A 22,541-nucleotide genomic window follows, 5' to 3' on the forward strand; every position below is an offset into this window, starting at 1 on the left:
TGCCGCCACGAGGAGACATCCTTTACTCTGGCACCGGCCACTGACACTGGCAACACAACCTTCGGAGCACCCAGTCATGACTGCAAAGAATACTATCTCTCCGTCTGACTATACTGTCCCCTACCACTACCACATTCCTTTTCACTCCCCCCACTTGAATGGCCTCCTGCACTATGGTCAATTTGATCATCCACCCTGCAGTCCTTGTCTCATCCCCACAGGCAGCAAGTATCTCATACCTGTTTGTTAAAGGCAAGGGCCTAGGCTCCTCCATCATTACATCCTGGGTCCCCATACCTTTCTTACTCACTCGCGGTCACACCCTCCTGTCCTTGACCATTGACGAATTCTAAAGTATTAATCTAAGGGGTGTGACTGCCTCCTGGAACAAAGTGTCCAGGTAACTCTCTCCTGCCTGATGCCCCGCAGTGTATGCACTACAGGCTCCAGCTCAACAACTCTGAGCCGAAGTTTCTCAAGCTGCAGGATCGCGCTGGTCTCCACAAACTCCCACATGCTGCAGTTACAGCACACCACCTGCCCTGCCATGTCAATCTAACATTCGTTATTTATTTGATTAGTTAATTAATATTTTTTCAATCAATTATTTCAGTTTTATTAATTAATTGGTTTATTTAGTAAAGTTACTAATTCAGTAAAGTAATAGCAAGTTACAGTTTAACCCACTTCCCTAGCTTAGAGGTTACTAAAAAATGAATACTTACCAACCAATCACCTATCTGCTGTCCTGTGATGTCGCTCCTTGATTTTCTTTTTGCTCTCTCCGCTCTTTATTTCCCTGGCTTCGCTCCATCCCCAAGAAGGTCTGTTCTCGCCATTGCTCCAGTTCAAGGCTAGAAGTGTTACTTGTACAAATTTCTCAGAGGTCACATTTCTATCCACTTCAGCAGTCAAACATTTACCAGTAGTAATCTGCATTAATTCCAACCTTAAGGGAATCATATTGAAAGAGAAAATCATCAAATATGTGTGTGCAGATGTGTTGTACATTTCCTGTCCTCTTACAACTGCGAAATATTTTTCAGCTGATTCAGTTGAAAAATACTGAATTTACTTTAAGATGGATCAAATAAACTTCTGCCCAAGAATATTAACGTTCTAAATGCTGCAGCTGAGTTAATTGATCCAGGGCCCCCTGGGCTATAAGGCACACGTTCAATTGTTGGGAGTGTCCATGACCAATTATTGGGCCCAAGTTTCGGGCCGCGCCTAAAACGGCGCAGCTCTGACATGGACGCCGGTTTTTCACGCCATAAAGTGCGCCTAAAAAAAACTTACAGATTCTCCGGCTCCCTGCGGGTCCTCTGGAGTCAGGCGCGGCGCAGCACGAGCTGTGGGGGGCGGAGCTAGGTCCCTGCTCTGAAAACAGTGCCGGGACCTCTGCACATGCGCACTACAGTGGGCGCGTATGTGCAGTAGCTCCTGACGCCCAAAACTGTGTGGGAGGGGCCCGAAGCACGCAGCCCCTAGCCCTGGCCAAATGGCCTCACTGGGGCTGCGTGCATAAGGCTGCCTCCCACGCCCAGCTCCTGCTTCCTCCTGACCCGACTCGACTCCCGCTTCCTTCCCTCCCCCCCCCCCCCCAGTCCCCGGACTGGACCGGACCCGACCCCCCGGACTGGACCCAATCCGCGCTTCCCCCCTACCCGACCCACGCTCCCTCCCTCCACCCCCCCCCCCCCCAGACCCGACCCGACCTCCCTCCGCCCCCCCCGACCCGACCCGCGCTCCCCGACCCTGGACCCCGGACCCGACCCGACCCACCCAACGCCACCTACCTTGTAAATCTGATGCTGGGGATGGGCCCTGCCCGAAGTCTTGGGCCGGCCCGTTCAGCCTCCCTCCCCCTTCTCCTTTCCCCTCCCCCTCCCCCTTCTCCTTTCCTCCCTCCCCCTTCTCCTTTCTCCCCCCCATCTCCTTTCTCCCCTCCCCCCCTTTCCCCTTCTCCCCCCTTTCCCCTTCTCTTCTCCCCTCCCCCCCTTTCCCCTTCTCTTCTCCCCTCCCCCCTTTCCCCTTCTCTCTTCTCCCCTCCCCCCCTTTCCCCTTCTCTCCCCTCCCCCCCTTTCCCCTTCTCCCCTTTCCCCTTCTCTCCCCTCCCCCCTTTCCCCTTCTCCCCTCCCCCCTTTCCCCTTCTCTCCCCTCCCCCCTTTCCCCTTCTCCCCTCCCCCCTTTCCCCTTCTCCCCTCCCCCCCTTTCCCCTTCTCCCCTCCCCCCCTTTCCCCTTCTCCCCTCCCCCCCTTTCCCCTTCTCCCCTCCCCCCTTTCCCCTTCTCCCCTCCCCCTCCTTCTCCTTCTCCTCCCCCCCTTCCCCTTCTCCTCCCCTCCTTCCCCTTCTCCTCCCCCTCCTTCCCCTTCCCCTCCTTCCCCTTCCCCTTCCCCTTCTCTCCCCCTCCTTCCCCTTCTCCTCCCCCTCCTTCCCCTTCTTCTCCCCTCTTCCCCTTCCCCCTCCTTCTCCCCCTCCCCCCTTCTCCACCCCTCCCCCTTCTCCACCCCTCCCCCCCTTCTCCACCCCTCCCCCTTCTCCACCCCTCCCCCTTCTCCCCCCCTCCCCCTTCTCTCCCCCCCCTCCCCCTTCTCTCCCCCCCCTCCCCCTTCTCTCCCCCCTCCCCCTTCTCTCCCCCCCTCCCCCTTCTCTCCCCCCCTCCCCCTTCTCTCCCCCCCCCTCCCAATTCCCTCCCTCCCCCTCTGCCTCCCTTCCTCACCTCCCCCTGCCCCCCTCTCTCCCTCTACCCCCCTCCTCCCTCTCCCCTCGCTGTCAGAAACACAAACACTGACACACAGAGAGATAGAGACACTGACAGAGACTGAGAATTTGAATTTCTAAGGCCTCAAGTTTCGCCATGATTTGCTCCTGATTTTTAGGAGCAACTGGTGTAGAACGGAGTATCTTAGAAATCGGAATTCTCGCCATTTAGTTTGCTCCAGTTCTAGTCAGTTAGAACAGTTTCACTTTGGAACAGAATTCTTTTTTCAAAAGGGGTCGTGTCCGGCCACTTACGCCTGTTTTCAAAGTTTCGTCAGTGAAAACTTACTCCAAACTAACTTAGAATGGAGTAAGTGAAGATTTTTGTACGCTCGAAAAAACCTTGTCTACACTTTAGAAAATCAGGCGTAGGTTACAAATTAGGCGTAGGGAACGAGGTGAGGGGGGGGAAGGGAAGTCATTAAATTCTACAATCAATCCTTAGTTCTACTTATACAAATATTATACAAATAAATCAAACCTGAATAAAAATGTATAAGCAAAGAAAATATTAAATAAACCATCTTCCTACCTTTGTGAAACAGTAGCAGCATTCGAGCTGCTGTGCTTCAGGCAGGTCTTTTATGTTGGAGACAGGCAGGGGTGTGGCGTCAGTGTCTCGACGGCAGCGGTAGGCGGGAGGCAGTCTTCGAGCTGAGCTGCGGTGCTTCAGGCAGGCCTTCATTCCCCGCCGCGGATTGCAGCGGCATCAGTGGCTGGCTGGAAGCCGAAGAAAGAACACAGGACACACGCAGCTGATTAAGATTCTTTAGGCTGTTCGGCCACGCTTATGGGGCGGCGTCAGTGGGTCCAAGAAACAAATCTTCACTTTTTCTGCAGTCCTTTCAAAAATGGCCGAGTGCCAATGTTTGTTTGAGACTGCGCATGCGCTCACGCTCCAACGCGCACGCGCAGGGTTGCCAGCACCACGAAGGCTAATTTAAATTGTACCCGCCCCCTGCTACTTAGAAAATCGGCGCAAGTGTTAGGCTCTGCCCCCTGCTGTGAAGAGCGCGCCGCGCCAAGCAGACATCGAGCTCCAAGGAGCTCGAGAATATCGGACTTTTTTTTAAGCGCAGTTTTCGGCGCGAAAAACAGGCGCCCAGCTCGGAGGTGCGCCGCTTTCGCCGCGGGACGAAACTTGGGGCCTAAGATACTCCGTCTACACCAGTTGCTCCAAAAAATCAGGAGCAACTGAGGCCGAAACTTGGGCCCATTATTTCTACATGTCAGTGAGCTGCTCACATCTATCTATCAGTCAATCTGCTGAGTCTACGTTGTTGATTGGTTGAAAAATCAGCCTTTGAAGCCAGTTTTCCACTTTTTTTTAAAAAAAAGGATCTTGCTCCCAACTCCAAACTGGAGGGATAGATCCAGAATAAAAAGATGGAAGAGTGTAAGATTTAACATTGACTTTTCTTAAGGAGGAAAAGGTTAGAAAAAAATAGATTAAGTGGAGTAGAAAAAATAAAGTTTTAAAAGTTAAAGATTGAACACTAACAGTGAACAGAAGGAAACATTGATGACTGGGAAAGTACAAATAAATGTTCATTCTTTCATAGTTTTAGCATTAATAAAACAACAACGACAACAACTTGTATTTATATAGCACCTTTAACATAGTAAAATGTCCCAAGGTGCTTCACAGCAGTGTTGCAAGACAAAACAGATAAATTTGATGTCGAGCCACAAACGAAGAAATTGAGGCAGATGACCAAAAGCTTGATAAAAGAGGTAGGTTTTAAGGAGGGTCTTAAAGGAGGAAAGAGAGGTTTAGGAAGTGAGTTCCAGAGCTTGGAGCCCAAACTGCTGAAGGCACGGCCACTGATGGTTGAGCAATTATAATTAGGGATGTTCAAGAGGGCAGAATTTGAGGAGCGCAGACATCTTGTGGGGTTGTGAGGCTGAAAAAGATTAGAGATAGGGAGGGGCAAGGCCATGGAGTGATTTGTAAACAAGGATGAGAACTTTGAAATCGAGGCATTGTTTAACCGGGAGCCAATGTAGTTTAGAAAGCACGGGTGATGGATGATCATGACCTGATGCGAGTTAGGACACGGGCGGCTGAATTTTGGATGACCTCAAGTTTACGTAGTGTAGAATGTGGGAGGCCAGCCAGGAGTGAGTTGGAGTAGTCATGTCTAGAGGTAACAAAGGCATGAATGAGGGTTTCAGCAGCAGAAGAGCTGAGGCAGGCGCAGAGGCGGGCAATGTTACAGAGGTGGAAAAAGGCAGTTTTAGTTATGAAGCGGATATGTGGCCAGAAACTCATTTCAGGGTCAAATATGATACCTAGGTTGTGAACAATCGTTCACCCTCAGATTGATGCTAGGGAGAGGGATGGAGTCAGTGGTTAGGGAATTCAGTTTGTGGCGGGGACCAAAGATAATGGCTTTGGTCTTCCCAATATTTAATTGGAGAAAATATAACATGATGTTTGGTGGCTTTAATATTAGTATTTATTTTCAGCATCACAGTGAGCTAAATAACATAGAGAACTGCTTGGCCCAGAGACACAAGTTTCTTTGGACTTGCTGTCAGTCTAAAGGTTAAAGCAAGTTTCTAATTTAAATGGGAAAATACGCGATTTGAATTTTCTATGTATGATACGCTTGGTTAGTTCAATAATTCTGAAAGGTTGGAAAATAAAATGGGAGAACTTACAAAATTAAACCTCTAATTTCTGTAGATAGACATGTTTAATTACGAGGAATATGTTCTCTTCTGTTTATTGAAATGCATAATTTAGATGCTTCTTGTATTCCACAATGTATCGGCAGGTTGGGTTATTATATTTAAAAACATATATTGTATTAAAAAGGTGTTTATTTGATATACTGGTCAGTTCCCTGTGGCATTGCACATAGGGATCTTCAGATGAGGCAGGGTTAGAAGATGGGAAATAATTGTACCAGGGTGCACCAACATAATTCCATCTCCATTTTAATGTCATCTGGTCTGTTATTTTTCTGTAATTATTTATAATTCAATAGCTAAACTTGCGGCAATTTGGGAAGCAGTACGGACATAGGAATTTATAATGGAAAAATTGACATGTGGTAAGAAGCATGAAAATGGGAAGTAAGGTATTATGGACAGGAAGTGTGCACATATGTAAGAGTTCTAAAGTATTATAAAAAAATAATCGTGCACTAGAAGCAGAATGAAAGCAAGTTGGAGCTACAACATTTTTAACTCGAATGCATATTGCTTTCTGCAGCAAATGAAAGCTCGGGCATATTATATTACCTTCTTTCGGCAGGCCTTGACATATGATAGCTATCACGTACATTCAGCAATTGAAATCAATTCCTTGATTTATTTCACACTGAGAAAAGTGTGTAAACATTGAAATCTCTCTTATGGTATGTTAATTGTATCTCTTGTTACCAGTCCTCTTTATTTGTACTCTTATTTAGTGTAGCAAAAATAGTCATAGAATTTGTATGCCAATTCTGCTGAATACTAAGCCCTGAATTCAACAAGTTCACCAGAAACCCAACTTAGCCTACCTCCACCGTACAATGCATTCAAATTCCACAAGTTTAGCATCATTATGAAGCCAAAATGACATTGCAACAATGCTAAATTTGGACTGTAAGTTGGATGTGAAGGTCCAAACTGATTCCATAGCAAAGTAAAGTGACACTCTTCCTCAGGGTGTCTCACTCCACTTCATTATGGTCAGGCCCTGACACCACATTCAGGCCCCCTTTACATCATAATTGTAACACATAAGAACATAAGAAATAGGAGCAGGAGTACGCCATTCGGCCCCTCGAGCCTGCTTCGCCATTCAATAAGATCATGGCTGATCTTCTACCTCAACACTTTCCCACGTTATCCCCATATCCTTTGATTCCCTTAATATCCAAAGATCTATCGATCTCTGTCTTGAATATACTCAACAACTGAGCTTCCACAACCCTCTGGGGTAGAGAATTCCAAAGATTCACAACCCTCTGAGTGAGTAAATTTCTCCTCATCTCAGTCCTAAATGGCCGACCCCTTATTCTGAGACTGTGACTCCTGGTTCTAGACTCCCCAGCCAGGGGAAACATCCTTCCTGCATCTACCCTGTCAAGCCCTATAGAATTTTGTATGTTTCAATGACATCACACCTCATTCTTCTGAACTCTGGAGAATATAGGCCTTCTCTACTCAATCTCACCTCATAGGACAATTACACCACCGCCTCCCCCCCCCCCCCCCCCCCATTCAAGGAATCAGTCTAGTGAACCTTTGTTGCACTCCCTCACTGGCATGTATATCCTTCCTTCAGTAAAGAGACCAAAACTGTACACACTATTCCAGGTGTGATCTCACCAGGGCCGTATATAATTTCAGTAAGTTATCTTTACTCTTATACTCAAATTCTTTTGTAATAAAGGCCAACATACCATTTGCTTTCTTAATTACTTGCTGTATTTGCATGTTAACTTTCAATGATTCATGTACAAGGACACCCAGGTCCCTTTGAATATTAACATTTCCCAATCTCTTAACGTTTTTAAAATAAAATGCTGTTTTTCTATTTTTCCTACCAAACTGGATAACTTCACATTTCTCCATATTATTTAGACTACTCCCACTAATGTTTTCTGCCCATTGTTGTTTCTTAGCTCCACCCAAACTGATTCTACTTCTTGATTTTAAGAGCTAAATCCTTTCTCCCTACTATCTTTTTTATATTCAGGGTACCCCTCCTCCTTTTCCATTTTGCCTATCTCTTCTAAAGGTTTAGTATCCTGGAACATTGAGTTTCCAACCTCTACAATGGCTATTAATTCAAACCTATTCATTTCTGTCTGCGCTATTCATTTATTTTGTTGCATTCAGATATATTTTGTGTTCAGCTTTGATTTTTTTCTCGTTTTCCCTGATGTCACCTTAGTTACTGATGCCCTATTACCTTTGTTGTTCTCTCTGTCCCTTCCTGAACAACTCTGCTTATTTTTACCCCCAAAATTTGCTCTGCTCTAGAGCCTTGACATTTATTTCTCTTGCTGCTTATTAATTTACTCTTTCCAGAATCCTCCCACACCTCCTTCATTAGTTTAAAGACCTGTCTACTGCCCGAATTATTCAATTCGCCAAGACACTGGTTCTAGCCTGGTTTAAGTGGAGCCAGTACCAACGGAACAGCTCTCTCTTTACCCATTACTAGTGCCAGTGCCCCATGATGCAAAAACCCTGCCTCCCACACCACTCTTAGAGCCACGCATTTAGCCTTCTAATCTGCTTATCCCTATGCCACTTGACACGTGGCTCAAGTAACAATCCCAAGATTGTTATCTTTGGACATTGTGCTTTTTAATTTGGACCCCAACTCCTCATACCTTCTCAGCAGAACGTCATTCCAAGTTCTACCTATGTTGTGGTTCCTACATGGACCACGACAATTGAATCCTCCCCTTCTCACTCCAAGTTCTTCAACAGCAAGGAGATGTATTTAACCCCAGCACTGGGTAGGCAACACAACCTTTGGAAATCCTGGTCGTGGCTGCAGAGAACAGTATCTATCCCTCTGACTATACTACCACAACTACATTCCCCTTCACTCCCCCCACTTCAATGGCTTCCTCCACCATGGTGCCATGGACAACTTGCTCATCCATCCTGTAGGCTTTTCCCTCATCCACACAGGCAGCAAGAACCTCATACCTGTTGGATAAGGACAAATGCCGAGGCTCCCCCAGCACGGCACCTGGGGTCCCCTTATCTGCCTGAATTGCAGTCCCTTACCACTAACCAGACCTAACTTAAGGGGTGTGACTGTCTCCTGGACCAATGTGTCCAGGTAATTCCCCTATCCCTGATGCACCTCAAAGTCCAGCTCAGTAACTCTGAGCTGAAGTTCATAGAAACATAGAAAATAGGTGCAGGAGTAGGCCATTCGGCCCTGCACCGCCATTCAATAAGATCATGGCTGATCATTCACCTCAGTACCCCTTTCTTGCTTTCTCTCCATACCCCTTGATCCCTTCAGCCGTAAGGGCCATGTCTAACTCCCTCTTCAATATATCCAAGAAATTGGCGGCAACAACTCTCTGCGGCAGGAAATTCCACAAGTTAATAACTCTGAGTGAAGAAGTTTCTCCTCATCTCAATCCTAAATGGCTTACCCCTTATCCTTAGACTGTGTCCCCTGGTTCTGGACTTCCCCAACATCGGGAACATTCTTCCTGCATCTATCCTGTCCAGTCCTGTCAGAATTTTATATGTTTCTATGAGATCCCCTCTCATCCTTCTAAACTCCAGTGAATACAGGCCCAGTCGATCCAGTCACTCCTCATATATCAGTCCAGCCACCCCGGGAATCAGTCTGGTGAACCTTTGCTGCACTCCCTCAATAGCAAGAACGTCCTTCCTCAGATTAGGAGACCAAAACTGAACACACTATTCCAGGTGAGGCCTCACCAAGGCCCTGTACAACTGCAATAAGACCTCCCTGCTCCTATACTCGAATCCCCTAGCTATGAAAACCAACATACCATTTGCCGCCTTCACCGCCTGCTGTTACCTGCATGCCAACTTTCAATGACATGACACCCAGGTCTCGTTGCACCTCCCCTTTTCCTAATCTGCCGCCATTCAGATAATATTCTGCCTTCGTGCTTTTGCCCTCAAAGTGGATAACCTCACATTTATCCACATTATACTGCATCTGCCATGCGTTTGCCCACTCACCTAACCTGACCAAGTCGCCCTGCAGCCTCTTAGCGTCCTCCTCACAGCTCACACCGCCACCCAGTTTAGTGTCATCTGCAAACTTGGAGATATTACACTCAATTCCTTCATCTAAATCATTAATGTATCTTGTAAAGAGCTGGGGTCTCAGCACTGAGCGCTGCGAGACTCCAGTCGTCACTGCCTGCCATTTTGAAAAGGACCCGTTTATCCCGACACTCTGCTTCCTGTCTGCCAATCAGTTCTCTATCCACATCAGTACATTACCCCCAATACCATGTGCCAATACCATGTGCTTTCATTTTGCACACCAATCTCTTGCGTGGTACCTTCTCAAAAGACTTTTGAAAGTCCAAATACACCACATCCACTGGTTCTCCCTTGTCCACTCTACTAGTTACATCCTCAAAAAATTCCAGGAGATTTGTCAAGCATGATTTCCCTTTCATAAATCCATGTTGACTTGGACCGATCCTGTCACTGCTTTCCAAATGCGCTGTTTTTCATCTTTAATAATTGATTCCAACATTTTCCCCACTACTGATGTCAGGCTAACCAGTCTATAATTACCTGTTTTCTCTCTCCGTCCTTTTTAAAAAAGTTGTTACATTAGCTACCCTCCAGTCCATAGCAACTGATCCAGAGTCGATAGACTGTTGGAAAATGATCACCAATGCATCCACTATTTCTAGGGCCACTTCCTTAAGTACTCTGGGATGCAGACTATCAGGCCCCGGGGGTTTATCGGCCTTCAATCCCATCAATTTCCCTAACACAATTTCCCGCCTAATAAGGATATCCTTCAGTTCCTCCTTCTCACTAGACCCTCGGTCCCCTAGTACTTCTGGAAGGTTATTTGTGTCTTCCTTCGTGAAGACAGAACCAAAGTATTTGTTCAATTGGTCTGCTATTTCTTTGTTCCCCATTATAAATTCACCTGAATCTGACTGCAAGGGACCTACGTTTGTCTTCACTAATCTTTTTCTCTTCACATATCTATAGAAGCTTTGCAGTCAGTTTTTATGTTCCCGGCAAGCTTCCTCTCATACTCTATTTCCCCCCTCCTAATTAAACCCTTTGTCCTCCTCTGCTGAATTCTAAATTTCTGCCAGTCCTCAGTTTTGCTGCTTTTTCTGGCCAATTTATATGCCTCTTTCTTGGATTTAACACTATCCATAATTTCCCTTGTTAGCCACCTTCCCTGTTTTATTTTTATCCAGACAGGGATGTACAGTTGTTGAAGTTCATCCATGTGATCTATAAATGTTTGTCATTGCCTATCCACTGTAAACCCTTTAAGTATCATTTGCCAGTCTATTGTAGCCAATTCACGTCTCATACCATCGAAGTTACCTTTCCTTAAGTTCAGGACCCTCATTTATGAATTAACTGTGTCACTCTCCATCTTAATAAGGAATTCTACCATATTATGGTCACTCTTCCCCAAGGGGCCTCGCACAACAAGATTGCTAATTAGTCCTTTCTCATTACACATCACCCAGTCTAGAATGGCCAGCCCTCGAGTTGGTTCCTCGACATATTGGTCCAGAAACCATCCCTAATACACTCCAAGAAATCCTCCTCCATCGTATTGCTACTAGTTTGGTTAGCCCAATCTATATGTAGATTAAAGTCGCCCATGATAATTGCTGTGCCTTTATTGCACGCATCCCTAATTTCTTGTTTGATGCTGTCACCAACCTCACTACTACTACAAATACCTACTTGCAACTGGAGCTTGACGAGGAGTCCAAGTCATGCTAGTCAATAAATACTCATCTAGGCCTATATCAATTTAATAGGCTACCATTTGGAGTGTCTTCTGCCCCCGCCATATTTCAAGGGGTGATGAACCAGATTTGATAAGGCATTGAAGGGGTAGTTTGTTATTTAGATGACATACTCATTTCAGTACCAAACAGGCAAATCCATAATAACATACTGAATGAAGTGCTCAAACGGCTAGAGAAGCACAGAGTACGAGTGACTGCTCGCAAGTGTGAGTTATTTCAAAGCTCAGTGGAATACTTGGGGCACAGAGTAGTCAAATATGGTTTACATCCAACCAAGGGAAAGCTGGATGCAATCTGAAATGCACCCACTCCCATGAATGTCACTCAACTTCGGTCGTTTTTGGGTCTTTTGAACTATTATGGGAAGTTCCTACCAAATTTGGCTACAGTGTTACATCCACTGAATGAGCTGTTGGAAAAAACAGATCCATTGGAACTGGTCAGAAGAATGCCACACATCAGCCAAGGCATGTTAAAAGCCAGTTGGTAGAGAGCACCATGTTAGTTCACTATGATGCTTCTAAAGAGAATCATAATAGAGGTAGAATAAGAGGGAGAAGTGTGAAATTAAATCAGAAGGTGAAGAACCATCACCATAAATGGTTAAAGTGGTTATCAGGAAGAGTGGTGAAGATATGTGGTCCTCTCACATATTTGGTCAAGATGTTTGATCATGGACAGGTTAGGTTTGTTCACATTGATCATCTTTTACCTACAGATGTGGAAGGAGTTGAAAGTTGGAATGATTCGATTATTTCTGACTCATCAGATAGTCTTATTACAAGTGAAGTACCAGTAGCCTATGCTACATCAAATGTACTAGAAACAAGTCCACGAGAAAGTCAGAATTTAAGTTCGAGTTACGCAGACAAACAGTCCGACGTTGTAGAGAGTTCAAATGTAGATCAAGGGCATTCCTTGGAGGAAAGATCTCCTCAGACTCAGACTAGAATGAGTCTAAGTTCAACACCCTGTTGGAAAGTTCTGTTCAAGAGCAAAGGTATCCTCTTTGAAACAGAAAACCCGTGGTTAAGTTTGATTTGTAAATATGGCAAACTAAGTCCATATCTTTTGTTATGTATAAACATGCAAGTTATGTATGATTGTTTGTTACACTTCTCCCTCCTTAATGAAGAAGTAATTATAATATATAGTCTCACATCGTGGACTACTGTGGTAATGCAGCCATTGCTATAAAGACATCAGGTGACAGGTCACCTGACTAGTTCCTGTGTTGAAGCCAACTTGTGACGTGTGTGTGTTTCGTGGGGTCATAAAGAATATATCACAGATACTTTACTCAGTTTTCACTGAAGAGGCTACGGAAAAGAAAATGAGAACCATAGAAGTCAGGAATTATAGTGCAACAGTTAATAAAGAAAGACATACTCGACAAACCAGCCAAACTGAAGGAGAACAAACTCCTAGATCCAGGTGGATTGCATCTGCGGATACCAAAGAAACTAGTGAGGAGATAGCAGAGGCATGAATAACAATTTCAATAGAACAAGTAATAGTGCCAGAGGACTGGTGAACAGAAAATATAATTCCTATCATCAGAAAGGGATTAATCCAGGGAACTAGAGACCAGTTATCTTAAGGCCAGTGGTAAGAAAGATACTAGAATATTTGTTAAAAGATCAGATTAAAAAAATATATAGAAACAGAGATTTGGGTTTTGTGCTATGCTTTGGTCTAGGTATTTCCAAAATTCCACATGGACTGTACAAGGAAACTAGTTGGTATAGAAGCTGACAAATTCTTAAATTGATTTGCACTACATGGAACATTTATATTACTGAGAACTGAGAATGTTTACATTGTGGGCAAGAGAAACAGATAAACAGCTTGAAGGCAACATGGAGGTGGAGCCACATTCTGAGTCTGTAAAATAATAAAAGTGATTTAGATTAAGATAATATACATATTCCACTTTTCTCAAAAACTAAATAAAATACTCCCATATCCGTAACTGCTGCAGAGGATGTGAGACAAAGGTGCAGCTTTGCACATACTTTTGGACGTGGTCCAAATGAACCCTGTTCTGGACAGAAGCTGTACTAATGCAATATGCTGCAGGTTTCACTACAAGGAGACACTTGTGGTACTCCCAAAGGACAGCAGAAACCTTAAATGTAAGTTGTTATTTGTAACCAGAAGATGGGTACAACTACAAACCTGAAACTCTGCCAAGTATCAACTTATGTGTACTTGTATGTGAAATGAAAGAAGGAATAGTTTACGTACTAAGTTTGAAACAGAACAACCTTGTCAAATAGAGGGTCTACTTAAAATGATGCTTAAACTCCATTTTGAAAAGTATTATCAACCCAGAGTTTGTGAGCAAAGGGATTGGTATGTTGTTGAGTGACTTATTCCTTCTGTTACTTAAGGTTATACTTCTTGTCATGGTGTAACTTATTTACAAATGTGATTTCTTTACCTGCAACTTTAATTTTATTCTTAGAATAATTTTGATTGTGCTATGAAATAAAAGATAATGGGCCGAAAATTGTGGCCACTTCGGGTACGTACGATGTGCGCACGCACCCAAAGAGGCCACGCAAATGCTGATTCTCGGCGCGCGATGCGTATGCACCGAGAACCAGCTTTGACAAATCGCACGCATCCCCGGGAGAAGGACATCCGCGGGGCAGAGATTGAACTATTTGCCCAACTCTTGCCCAGCGAATGTCCTTCAAATTTTTACGCCCGGTAAAAGCAGGCGTATAGCCTACTTTTACCAGCGTAAGAGTTTTAAAACATAGAAAAATGGAATTTAATCACTAATTTTTATATTAAAAACCCTGTCCATTAAGGTAAGTTTATTTTTAACTCTAGTGTAGAAATTTTTTTTTCTAAAACATTTCATTACACTCAATTTCAATTAATTTTAAATCTGGGAGGTGTTTTTTAAATGTTTTTTTTTCTTGTTTCTGGTGGGTATTCTCATTGATAGTAATGGGAGCTCGTACAAATGGAGTTCCCATTATTATCAATGAGAATACTAGATGTTCATCGGTGGTCCAGGCCCACGTGATCCCAGGATACAAATACGTGCCTGGAAAACATGTTTCCGCACGCTGGACTGAGAAACTAGGCCTTCTACCGCAATCCTACGAACCTTCGGGTCCACCAGGTATTTTCATTTAAAAAAAATTCTGGTCGAGGGCGTTCTCCCAAAGGAAGCCTCTGATTGCAATTTTCCTCCCAATATTTAAAATGTATTACTAATCCACCTGTAGAATACCTGTAAAACAACATTTATATACTTTGGTGAGGGTCTTCCTACCTTTTTGTGTTGAGAGTTATGTTTGAGAGATATATAATTGACATAAATGGGGCTCAATTTTATCCAGTAATTTGCGCCATTTTTAGGCTTTCTTTGGCCTAAGTTTTAAAAAAAATACAAGTTTTCCCAATCAATGTGCGCCAGCGTAACTCAGTTACAATTTTTTTAGGTTTGTTTTTTTTTGTATCATAACCTGCCACCCACCCGCGTCAATTCTGGCCACTTATGCAAGTTTGGCCAGTTCCGATTTATTCCAATTCTTCTTAGGATGGCGTATGTGGCCTCTGTGGCAAAACCTTCTGGTGAGTTAAGAAAATCAGTGCAGGTCAGTAAATCAGTACAGCTGATGCAGTTCCACGGCCTGGTCAGCAGCAGCAGCAGAGAGGTGGGAGAGAGAGAGAGGGATGGGGGGGGGGTGGGAAAGAGTCTTTTGGGCATAGTTAGGAGTGGGGAGGGAGGAGGCCGTTTGGCCAGGGATAGGTGCAGGGACCAGGAGGGGGGAGGCCATTCGGCCAGGGATAGGTGCGGGGACCAGGAGGGGGGAGGCCATTCGGCCAGGGATAGGTGCGGGGACCGGGAGGGGGGAGGCCATTCGGCCAGGGATAGGTGCGGGGACCGGGAGGGGGAGGCCATTCGGCCAGGGATAGGTGCAGCGACCAGGAGGGAGAGGCCATCGGATAGGTGCGGGGACCACGACCGGGAGGCCATTCGGCCTGGGATGGCTGCGGGGATCGGGAGGAGGGAGGCCATTTGGCCAGGGATAGGACCGGGGACCAGGAGTGAGGCCATTCGGCCTGGGTTAGAAGCAGGGACCAGGACTGGCACTGGGAGGCCCTTCGGCCTGGGATAGGAGCTGGGACTGGCAGTGGGTAGGGAGGTGGGGGGAGGGAGAGATAGACTTTTGTCATTACATTTTAATTATTTAATGGAGGTAAGTTGCTGCAATGTTTAATGTGCTTGTGCTTGTTGTGAGCTGGCTGTATGTTTCACTTTCCAGCCTCAGCTCGCATTGTGTTCCTAATTACCATAGCAACCCGATCTTTTTTGGCGCAGATCTTGGGCTCCACCTCGAAAATTAAACGACAGGCTAGGCGGCGCTAAAATGAAGAATTCAAACGGGGAAACGTGGATGATTTTTTTTGGTGTACTTGGACCCCCAAAATACGGCATAACTCTTCAAGTGCGCCAAAAAACAGCTTTGAGGAAAATTGAGCCCATATAATGTACAGTTTATGAATAATGAAAGAATCACAGAATGATGAAGATAAAAATATGCTCTAATTTTTTTTTAACAGGTCATTTTCTTTTTTATTTTCTAGATGCAGAAGAATATCAGCCACCAATATGGAAATCCTATTGTAAGTTTAAACACTGACTGCTTGAAATGTATGATGGTGTACATGTTTTTATACACAAGTGAGTTATAATAATACATTGATGTCCTTCGATGTTAACATAGCACCAGAAATGTCGTCTGTTCCCCTCCATATTAATGTCAGATTAGCAATGAAGGCTTTAATTTTATTTTTAATTATTTCCTTGAAGACAAATTAACAGATGTACTTGACGGTCAGTAAAAGAGAACATTAATTCTTCAAAAATTGTGTTTTTGGTAATCTAATGCCCCATTTATACTGCAGAACTATTTATAATGGAAGCTGTGAATTAATTCCATTTATATTATAGTGCAACCAGCTCTGACAACATTGAAGCAATTAAAATTAGCAACTGCCTTTAATTTTATTTAATTATTCCTTTTTCATCTCGACCCTGCCATCACTGCAAACAGTTTTAACATATTCAGCCTTTGGGGATTGTTTCCTGTTGAGAGGGATGGATCAATACATTTCAACACCTGCTTTTGAATTTGTCTATATGACATTCTGTCCTAACGCAATATCACATGCACAGTTTTTCAAAAATCATAATTAAGATTTCTCGTTTCTGGCCAATGGAGCTACTTCTATGTGCACAATTGAGCAATGTGAAAACCGGTGTGAGAACTCAATCCATCCACAGTGAGGAAAAATTGGTGACCCGCAGCATCCAATGCTGTAGCCATCTCCATTTACCACCAAAAGTAGTTTGTTTCTTGAATTCCCTTAGATACCACCTCATGAGGTAGCTCTCACTGCCCTTGGAAGCTCCTGCACTATCTTGTTAATGTTAGAATTTTGGTTTCCTGGCCCCCCTGCACATCATCATTCACAAAATCCTCAATCTCTGGTTCCTCCGTAGCCTTGTTTCAACTTGTATCTGCAGTTCTCTCCAGCCTTCTGGTCCAACCTGCCCCATCCACAATTCTGACTGGTTTACTTGTGTGTCGTTTACATACCCCCCTACAACACCATTTGTGACAGAGCTTTCTGCCACCTCTCACCATCATAGCCACCTAATACCTATCCTGTTATTCATCTGTAAATTCTCTCCATTGCCTGCTTAATGTTCTCCATATCAATTGCAGATAAAGCCATCTATGACCATTTCCTGGCTTCGCTCTCCACTCACATCTCCCTTCCACCCCCCCCCCCCTCTCAACCCTACCTCCTTCTGTGTCTGCTCCTGGAAAAAACTCTCTCCCGACTCCCTTAAAACTGCACTTATGAACTCCCAACTGTCCACCACGACATTCCAGCAGCTACCGATCTGCTCATTCACACCCTCACCGGCACCTTTGATGTCCTAGCCTCTGTTAAAACAATTACTCTCTCTCTCCCTGGCTGTTCTCCCTGGTACAGCCCTGATTTTCGTTCCCTTAAGTTCAAGGTACACAGACTTAAACGGATAATGGTTTACCCATTCACCACTAGATCTGGCTGGACCACATAAAGCATTATCAGGTCCTGCTCTCGTCTGCCAAAATTGTTCACTATCCAGAATCATTCTGGAATGTAAAGATAAACCCCAGCTTCTATTCTCCACTGCTAAATGTCTTTTTAAACCCCTCTCCATCCTCACCTCCAACAATACGTGTGAGGAGCTCATGGACTTCTAAGTTTCTAAGATTGAGACCATCCATTTGGCTGCCTCTGCCTCTTCCCATCCTACCCCTAGCCCACCAGGCCAAACTCCGTCTAAAGCTCACCCCTGCATTATCCCTGACCTCACATCTTTCTCCAGCTTCTCTCCGATCTCCTCTCATGACCTTTCCAAGTTCATCCTGTCCATGAGACCCACTTCCTGCTCCCTTGACCCTATTCCCACCAAACTGCTGACCACCCAACTTCCTTTTCCGGCTCCCATGTTAGCTGACATTATTAACGGTTCTCTCTCCTAATGTACTTTCCCCCTCTCCTTCAAAACTGCCATCATCACCCCTCTCCTCAAAAAAGCAACCCTCAGCCCCTCTCTCCTTGAAACCGCCCTATCTCCAACTTCCCTTTCCTCTCCAAAGTCCTTGAACGTATTGTCGCCTCCCAAATCCGTGTCCATCTTTCCCGCAATTCTATGTTTGAATCCCTCCAATTCGGTTTCCGCGCATGCCACAGTACCGAAATGACTCTCATCAAAGTCACAAATGGCATCCTTTGTGAATGTGATAAAGGTAAACTACCCCTCCTCGTCCTTCTTGACTTGTCTGCAGCCTTTGACACGGTTGACCATTCCTTCATTCTCCAACGCCTCTCCACCATCATCCAGCTGGGTGGGACTGCACTTGCCTGGTTCCATTCTTATCTATCTAATCGTAGCCAGAGAATAAACATAGAAACATAGAAACATAGAAAATAGGTGCAGGAGTAGGCCATTCGGCCCTTCTAGCCTGCACCGCCATTCAATGAGTTCATGGCTGAACATGCAACTTCAGTACCCCATTCCTGCTTTCTCGCCATACCCCTTGATCCCCCTAGTAGTAAGGACTACATCTAACTTCTTTTTGAATATATTTAGTGAATTGGCCTCAACAACTTTCTGTGGTAGAGAATTCCACAGGTTCACCACTCTCTGGGTGAAGAAGTTTCTCCTCATCTCGGTCCTAAATGGCTTACCCCTTATCCTTAGACTGTGACCCCTGGTTCTGGACTTCCCCAACATTGGGAACATTCTTCCTGCATCTAACGTCTAAATCCATCAGAATTTTAAACGTTTCTATGAGGTCCCCTCTCATTCTTCTGAACTCGAGTGAATACAAGCCCAGTTGATCCAGTCTTTCTTGATAGGTCAGTCCCGCCATCCTGGGAATCAGTCTGGTGAACCTTCGCTGCACTCCCTCACCTGCAATGGCTTCTCTTCCCACCCCTGCTTTACCTCTGGTGTCCCTCAAGAATCTATCCTTGGCTCCTTCCTATTTCTCACCTACATGTTGCCCCTTGGTAACGTTATCCAAAAACAGAGCGTCAGTTTCCACATGTACGCTGATGACACCCAGCTCTACCTCATTATCACTTCTCTCGATCCCTCCACGATTTCTAAATTATCAGACTGCTTGTCCGACATCCAGTTCTGGATGAGCAGAAATTTTCTCCACTTGAATATTGGGAAGACCGATGTCATTGTTTTCGGCCCCTGCCACAAACTCCCTTCCCTAGCCACCGATTCCAGCCCTTTCCCCAACTACTGTCTGAGGCTGAACCAGCCTGTTTGCAACCTTGGTGTCATATTTGACCTTGGAATGAGCTTTTGACCACATATTTGCAGCATAACTAAGACCGCCTATTTCCACTTCCATAACATCAGCCGTCTCCGCCCTTGCCTCAGCTCATCATCATCATCATAGGCAGTCCCTCGGAATCGAGGAAGACTTGCTTCCACTCCTAAAGTGAGTCCTTTGGTGGTTGAATGTTCCAATACGAGAGCCACAGACCCTGTCACAGTTGGGACAGACATTCGTCGGGGGAGTGGGACTGATTTGTCGCACGTTCCTTCCGCTGCCTGCGCCTGACCTCTTCACGCTCAAGGCGTTGAGATTCGAAGAGCTCAACGCCCTCCCGGATGCACTTTCTCCACCTAGGGTGGTCTTCGGCCAGGGACTCCCAGGCATCAGTGGTGATGTCACTGGGAGGGTTTGAGGGTGTCCTTGTAACTTTTCCGCTGCCCAGCTTTGGCTCGCTTGCCGTGAAGGAGCTCCGCATGGAGCAATTGCTTAGGGAATCTCGTGTCTGGCATGCGAACTATGATCTGCCCAGCGAAGTTGATAGAGTGTAGTCAATGCTTCAATGCTGGGGATGTTAGCCTGGGCAAGGACACTGATGTTGGTGCGCTTGTCCTCCCAGGGGATTTGCAGGATCTTGCGGAGACATCGTTGGTGATATATCTCCAGCGACTTGAGGTTTCTTCTGTACATCGTCCATGCCTCTGATCCATACAGGAGGGCGAGTATTACTACAGCCCTGTAGACCATGAGCTTGGTGGTAGATTTGAGGGCCTGGTCTTCGAACATTCTTTTCCTCAGGCGGCCAAAGGCTGCACTGGCGCACTGGAGGCGATGTTGAATCTCCACATCAAAGTCAGCCTTTGTTGATAAAAGGCTCCCGAGGTATGGGAAGTAGTCCACATTGTCGAGGGCCGCGCTGTAAATCTTGATGACTGGGGGGCAGTGCTGTGTGGCGAGGACAGGCTGGTGGAGGACCTTTGTTTTATGGATGTTAAGCGTAAGGTCCAGGCTTTCATATGCCTCGGTGAATACGTCGCCTATATCCTGGAGTTCAGCCTCAGAATGTGTGCAGACGCAGGCGTCGTCCCCGTACTGCAGCTCAACGACAGAGGTTGGGGTGATCTTGGACCTGGCCTGGAAGCGGCGTAGGTTAAACAGCCTCCCACTGGTTCTGTAGTTTAGTTCCACTCCAGTGGGGAGCTTGTTTGACTGTGAGGTGGAGCATGGCAGTGAGGAAGATTGAGAAGAGGGTTGGAGCGATGACACAGCCCTGTTTGACTCTGGTCCAGACGTGGATTGGGTCTGTAACGGAACCGTTGGTAAGGATCACGGCCTGCATGTCGCTGTGGAGCAGGCGAAGGATGTTGACAAACTTTTGAGGGCATCCAAAACACAGGAGGACGCTCCATAAGCCCTCACGGTTGATAGTGTCAAAGACCTTTGTAAAATCGAAAAAGGCCATGTATAAGGGCTGGCGCTGCTCCCTGCATTTTTCCTGCAGCTGTCTCGCCGCAAAGATCATGTCCGTTGTGCCCCATAGGGGACAAAATATGCACTGTGATTCCGGGAGAAACTCCTCGGCTACAGGGAGAAGACAGTTGAGGAGAACTCAAGCGACAACCTTCCCAGTGGCTGGTAGCAGGGAGATTCCCTTGTAGTTGCCGCAGTCAGACTTGTCCCCCTTTTTAAAGATGGGCATGATCAATGCATCTCTGAGATCTCCCGGCATGCTCTCCTCCCTCCAAATGAGCGAGATGAGGTCATGTATCCGCGCCAACAGCGCCACTCCACCATATTTTAGCGCCTCAGCAGGAATTCCATCCGCACCCGTAGCCTTGTTATTCTTCAGCTGTTTTATGGCTTTGCCTACCTCGTGCAGTGTTGGGGCTTTACTGAGGTGGTGGCGGGTCGCATGCTGCGGGATGAAGTTGAGAACACTCGAGTCAAAGGCAGAGTCTCGATTTGAGGAGATCTTCAAAGCGCTCCTTCCAGTGGGCCCTGACAACCTCGGTGTCCTTGATGAGTGTTTCCCCGTTCTTGGCCGGGAGTGGGGTGGGGCCTTGGGAGTTTGTACCGTAGGTGGCCTTGACTGCAATGAAGAATCCTCTCATATGGTGGCTGTCGGCCAGTTGTTGTATCTCCTGTGCTTTCTCCATCCATCATCTGTTCTTTAGGTCCTGGGTTTTTTGTTGGACCTCAGCCTTGAGACGGCTGTAACATTGCTTTGCAGCTCCCGAGTTGGGTTGTTGCTTGAGGCTCAGAAATGCTCTGTGCTTATGATCTGAGAGTTCTTGAATCTCCTGATCATTTTCATCAAACCACTCCTGGTGTTTTCTGGTTGAGTGACCAAGCGTCTCTTCACACGCACTGGTTATGGAAACCTGGAGGGCAGACCAAACGCTGTGGGCATTCAGCATCTCAGGGTCATCAAGGCAAGCCAGATTAGCTGTGAGGCGCTTGCTGTATAGGGCTCTCTTAGCTGGGTCTTTCAGAGCCCTGGCATTAACTTTTTTGCTGCACTGCTTCTGCTGTCCCCTCTGCTTTGGGGCTATGTTTATATTGATGATGGATTGGATTAGGCGATGGTCCGTCCAGCAGTCGTTAGCTCCTGTCATGGCATGTGTGATGCGCACATCCTTGCAATCCCTGGCTCGGATGATGACATAGTCGAGCAGGTGCCAGTGTTTGGAGTGAGGGTGTTGCCACGATGCCTTGTATTTGTCCCTCTGGCAGAACAGGGTGTTGGTGATGAGGAGTTCGTGTTCTAGACATTTTGTCAGGAGTAGGGTACTGCTGGAGTTGGCTTTCCCTACCCCCTCTCTGCCAATCACGCCTCCCCAGAGGGCTGTGTCTTTGCTGACCCTGGCATTAAAGTCACCTAGAAGGATCAATTTGTCGCCCGTGGGGACACAGGACAGGGATGTCTCGAGGTTGGAATAAAAACTGTCTTTAACCTCATCTGTTGCATCGAGTGTTGGGGCGTACGTACTGATGACTGTGGTGCATTGGTTCCGGGATAGGGTAAGGCACAGAGTCATGAGGCGTTTGTTAACCCCGCAGGGGGAGTCTTTGAGGCGGTCAACCAGTTCATTTTTGACAGCGAAGCCGACTCCATGAAGGCGGCATTCTTCCTCTGGTTTTCCTTTCCAGAAAAAGGTGTAACCTCCACCATGTTCCTTGAGCTGGCCTTCCCCTGCCCGCCAGGTCTTGCTTAGGGCGGCGATGTCAATGTCAAAATGTCTAAGTTCCCGGGCAACTGTGGCGGTGCGGCGTTCCGGCCTATTGCTATTGGAATTGTCCATGATGGTCCTGACGTTCCAGGTCCCAAACTTCATTTTAACGAAGTGGAAGATGCCTATGCATGAGTTGTTTTTACGTGGGGTGGCCGCTGCACACTGGCAACCACACGGGC

At 46.1% G+C, this 22,541-nt stretch overlaps 1 protein-coding gene across 3 annotated transcripts in view; it reads left to right on the forward strand.

Moving 5' to 3' along the window:
- The window catches only part of chn2 (chimerin 2), a 485,758-nt gene that overhangs the window by 243,063 nt on the left and 220,154 nt on the right, over positions 1-22,541 (forward strand). For all 3 annotated transcript variants that reach the window (XM_070880837.1, XM_070880839.1, XM_070880840.1), the window contains one exon: positions 15,858-15,896. In XM_070880837.1, coding sequence (XP_070736938.1) covers positions 15,858-15,896 — 39 coding nt within the window. The remainder of the gene's footprint in view (positions 1-15,857; positions 15,897-22,541) is intronic.

This window comes from Pristiophorus japonicus, chromosome 5 (genome assembly GCF_044704955.1).
Source record: "Pristiophorus japonicus isolate sPriJap1 chromosome 5, sPriJap1.hap1, whole genome shotgun sequence".
Taxonomy (NCBI): Eukaryota; Metazoa; Chordata; class Chondrichthyes; family Pristiophoridae; genus Pristiophorus; species Pristiophorus japonicus.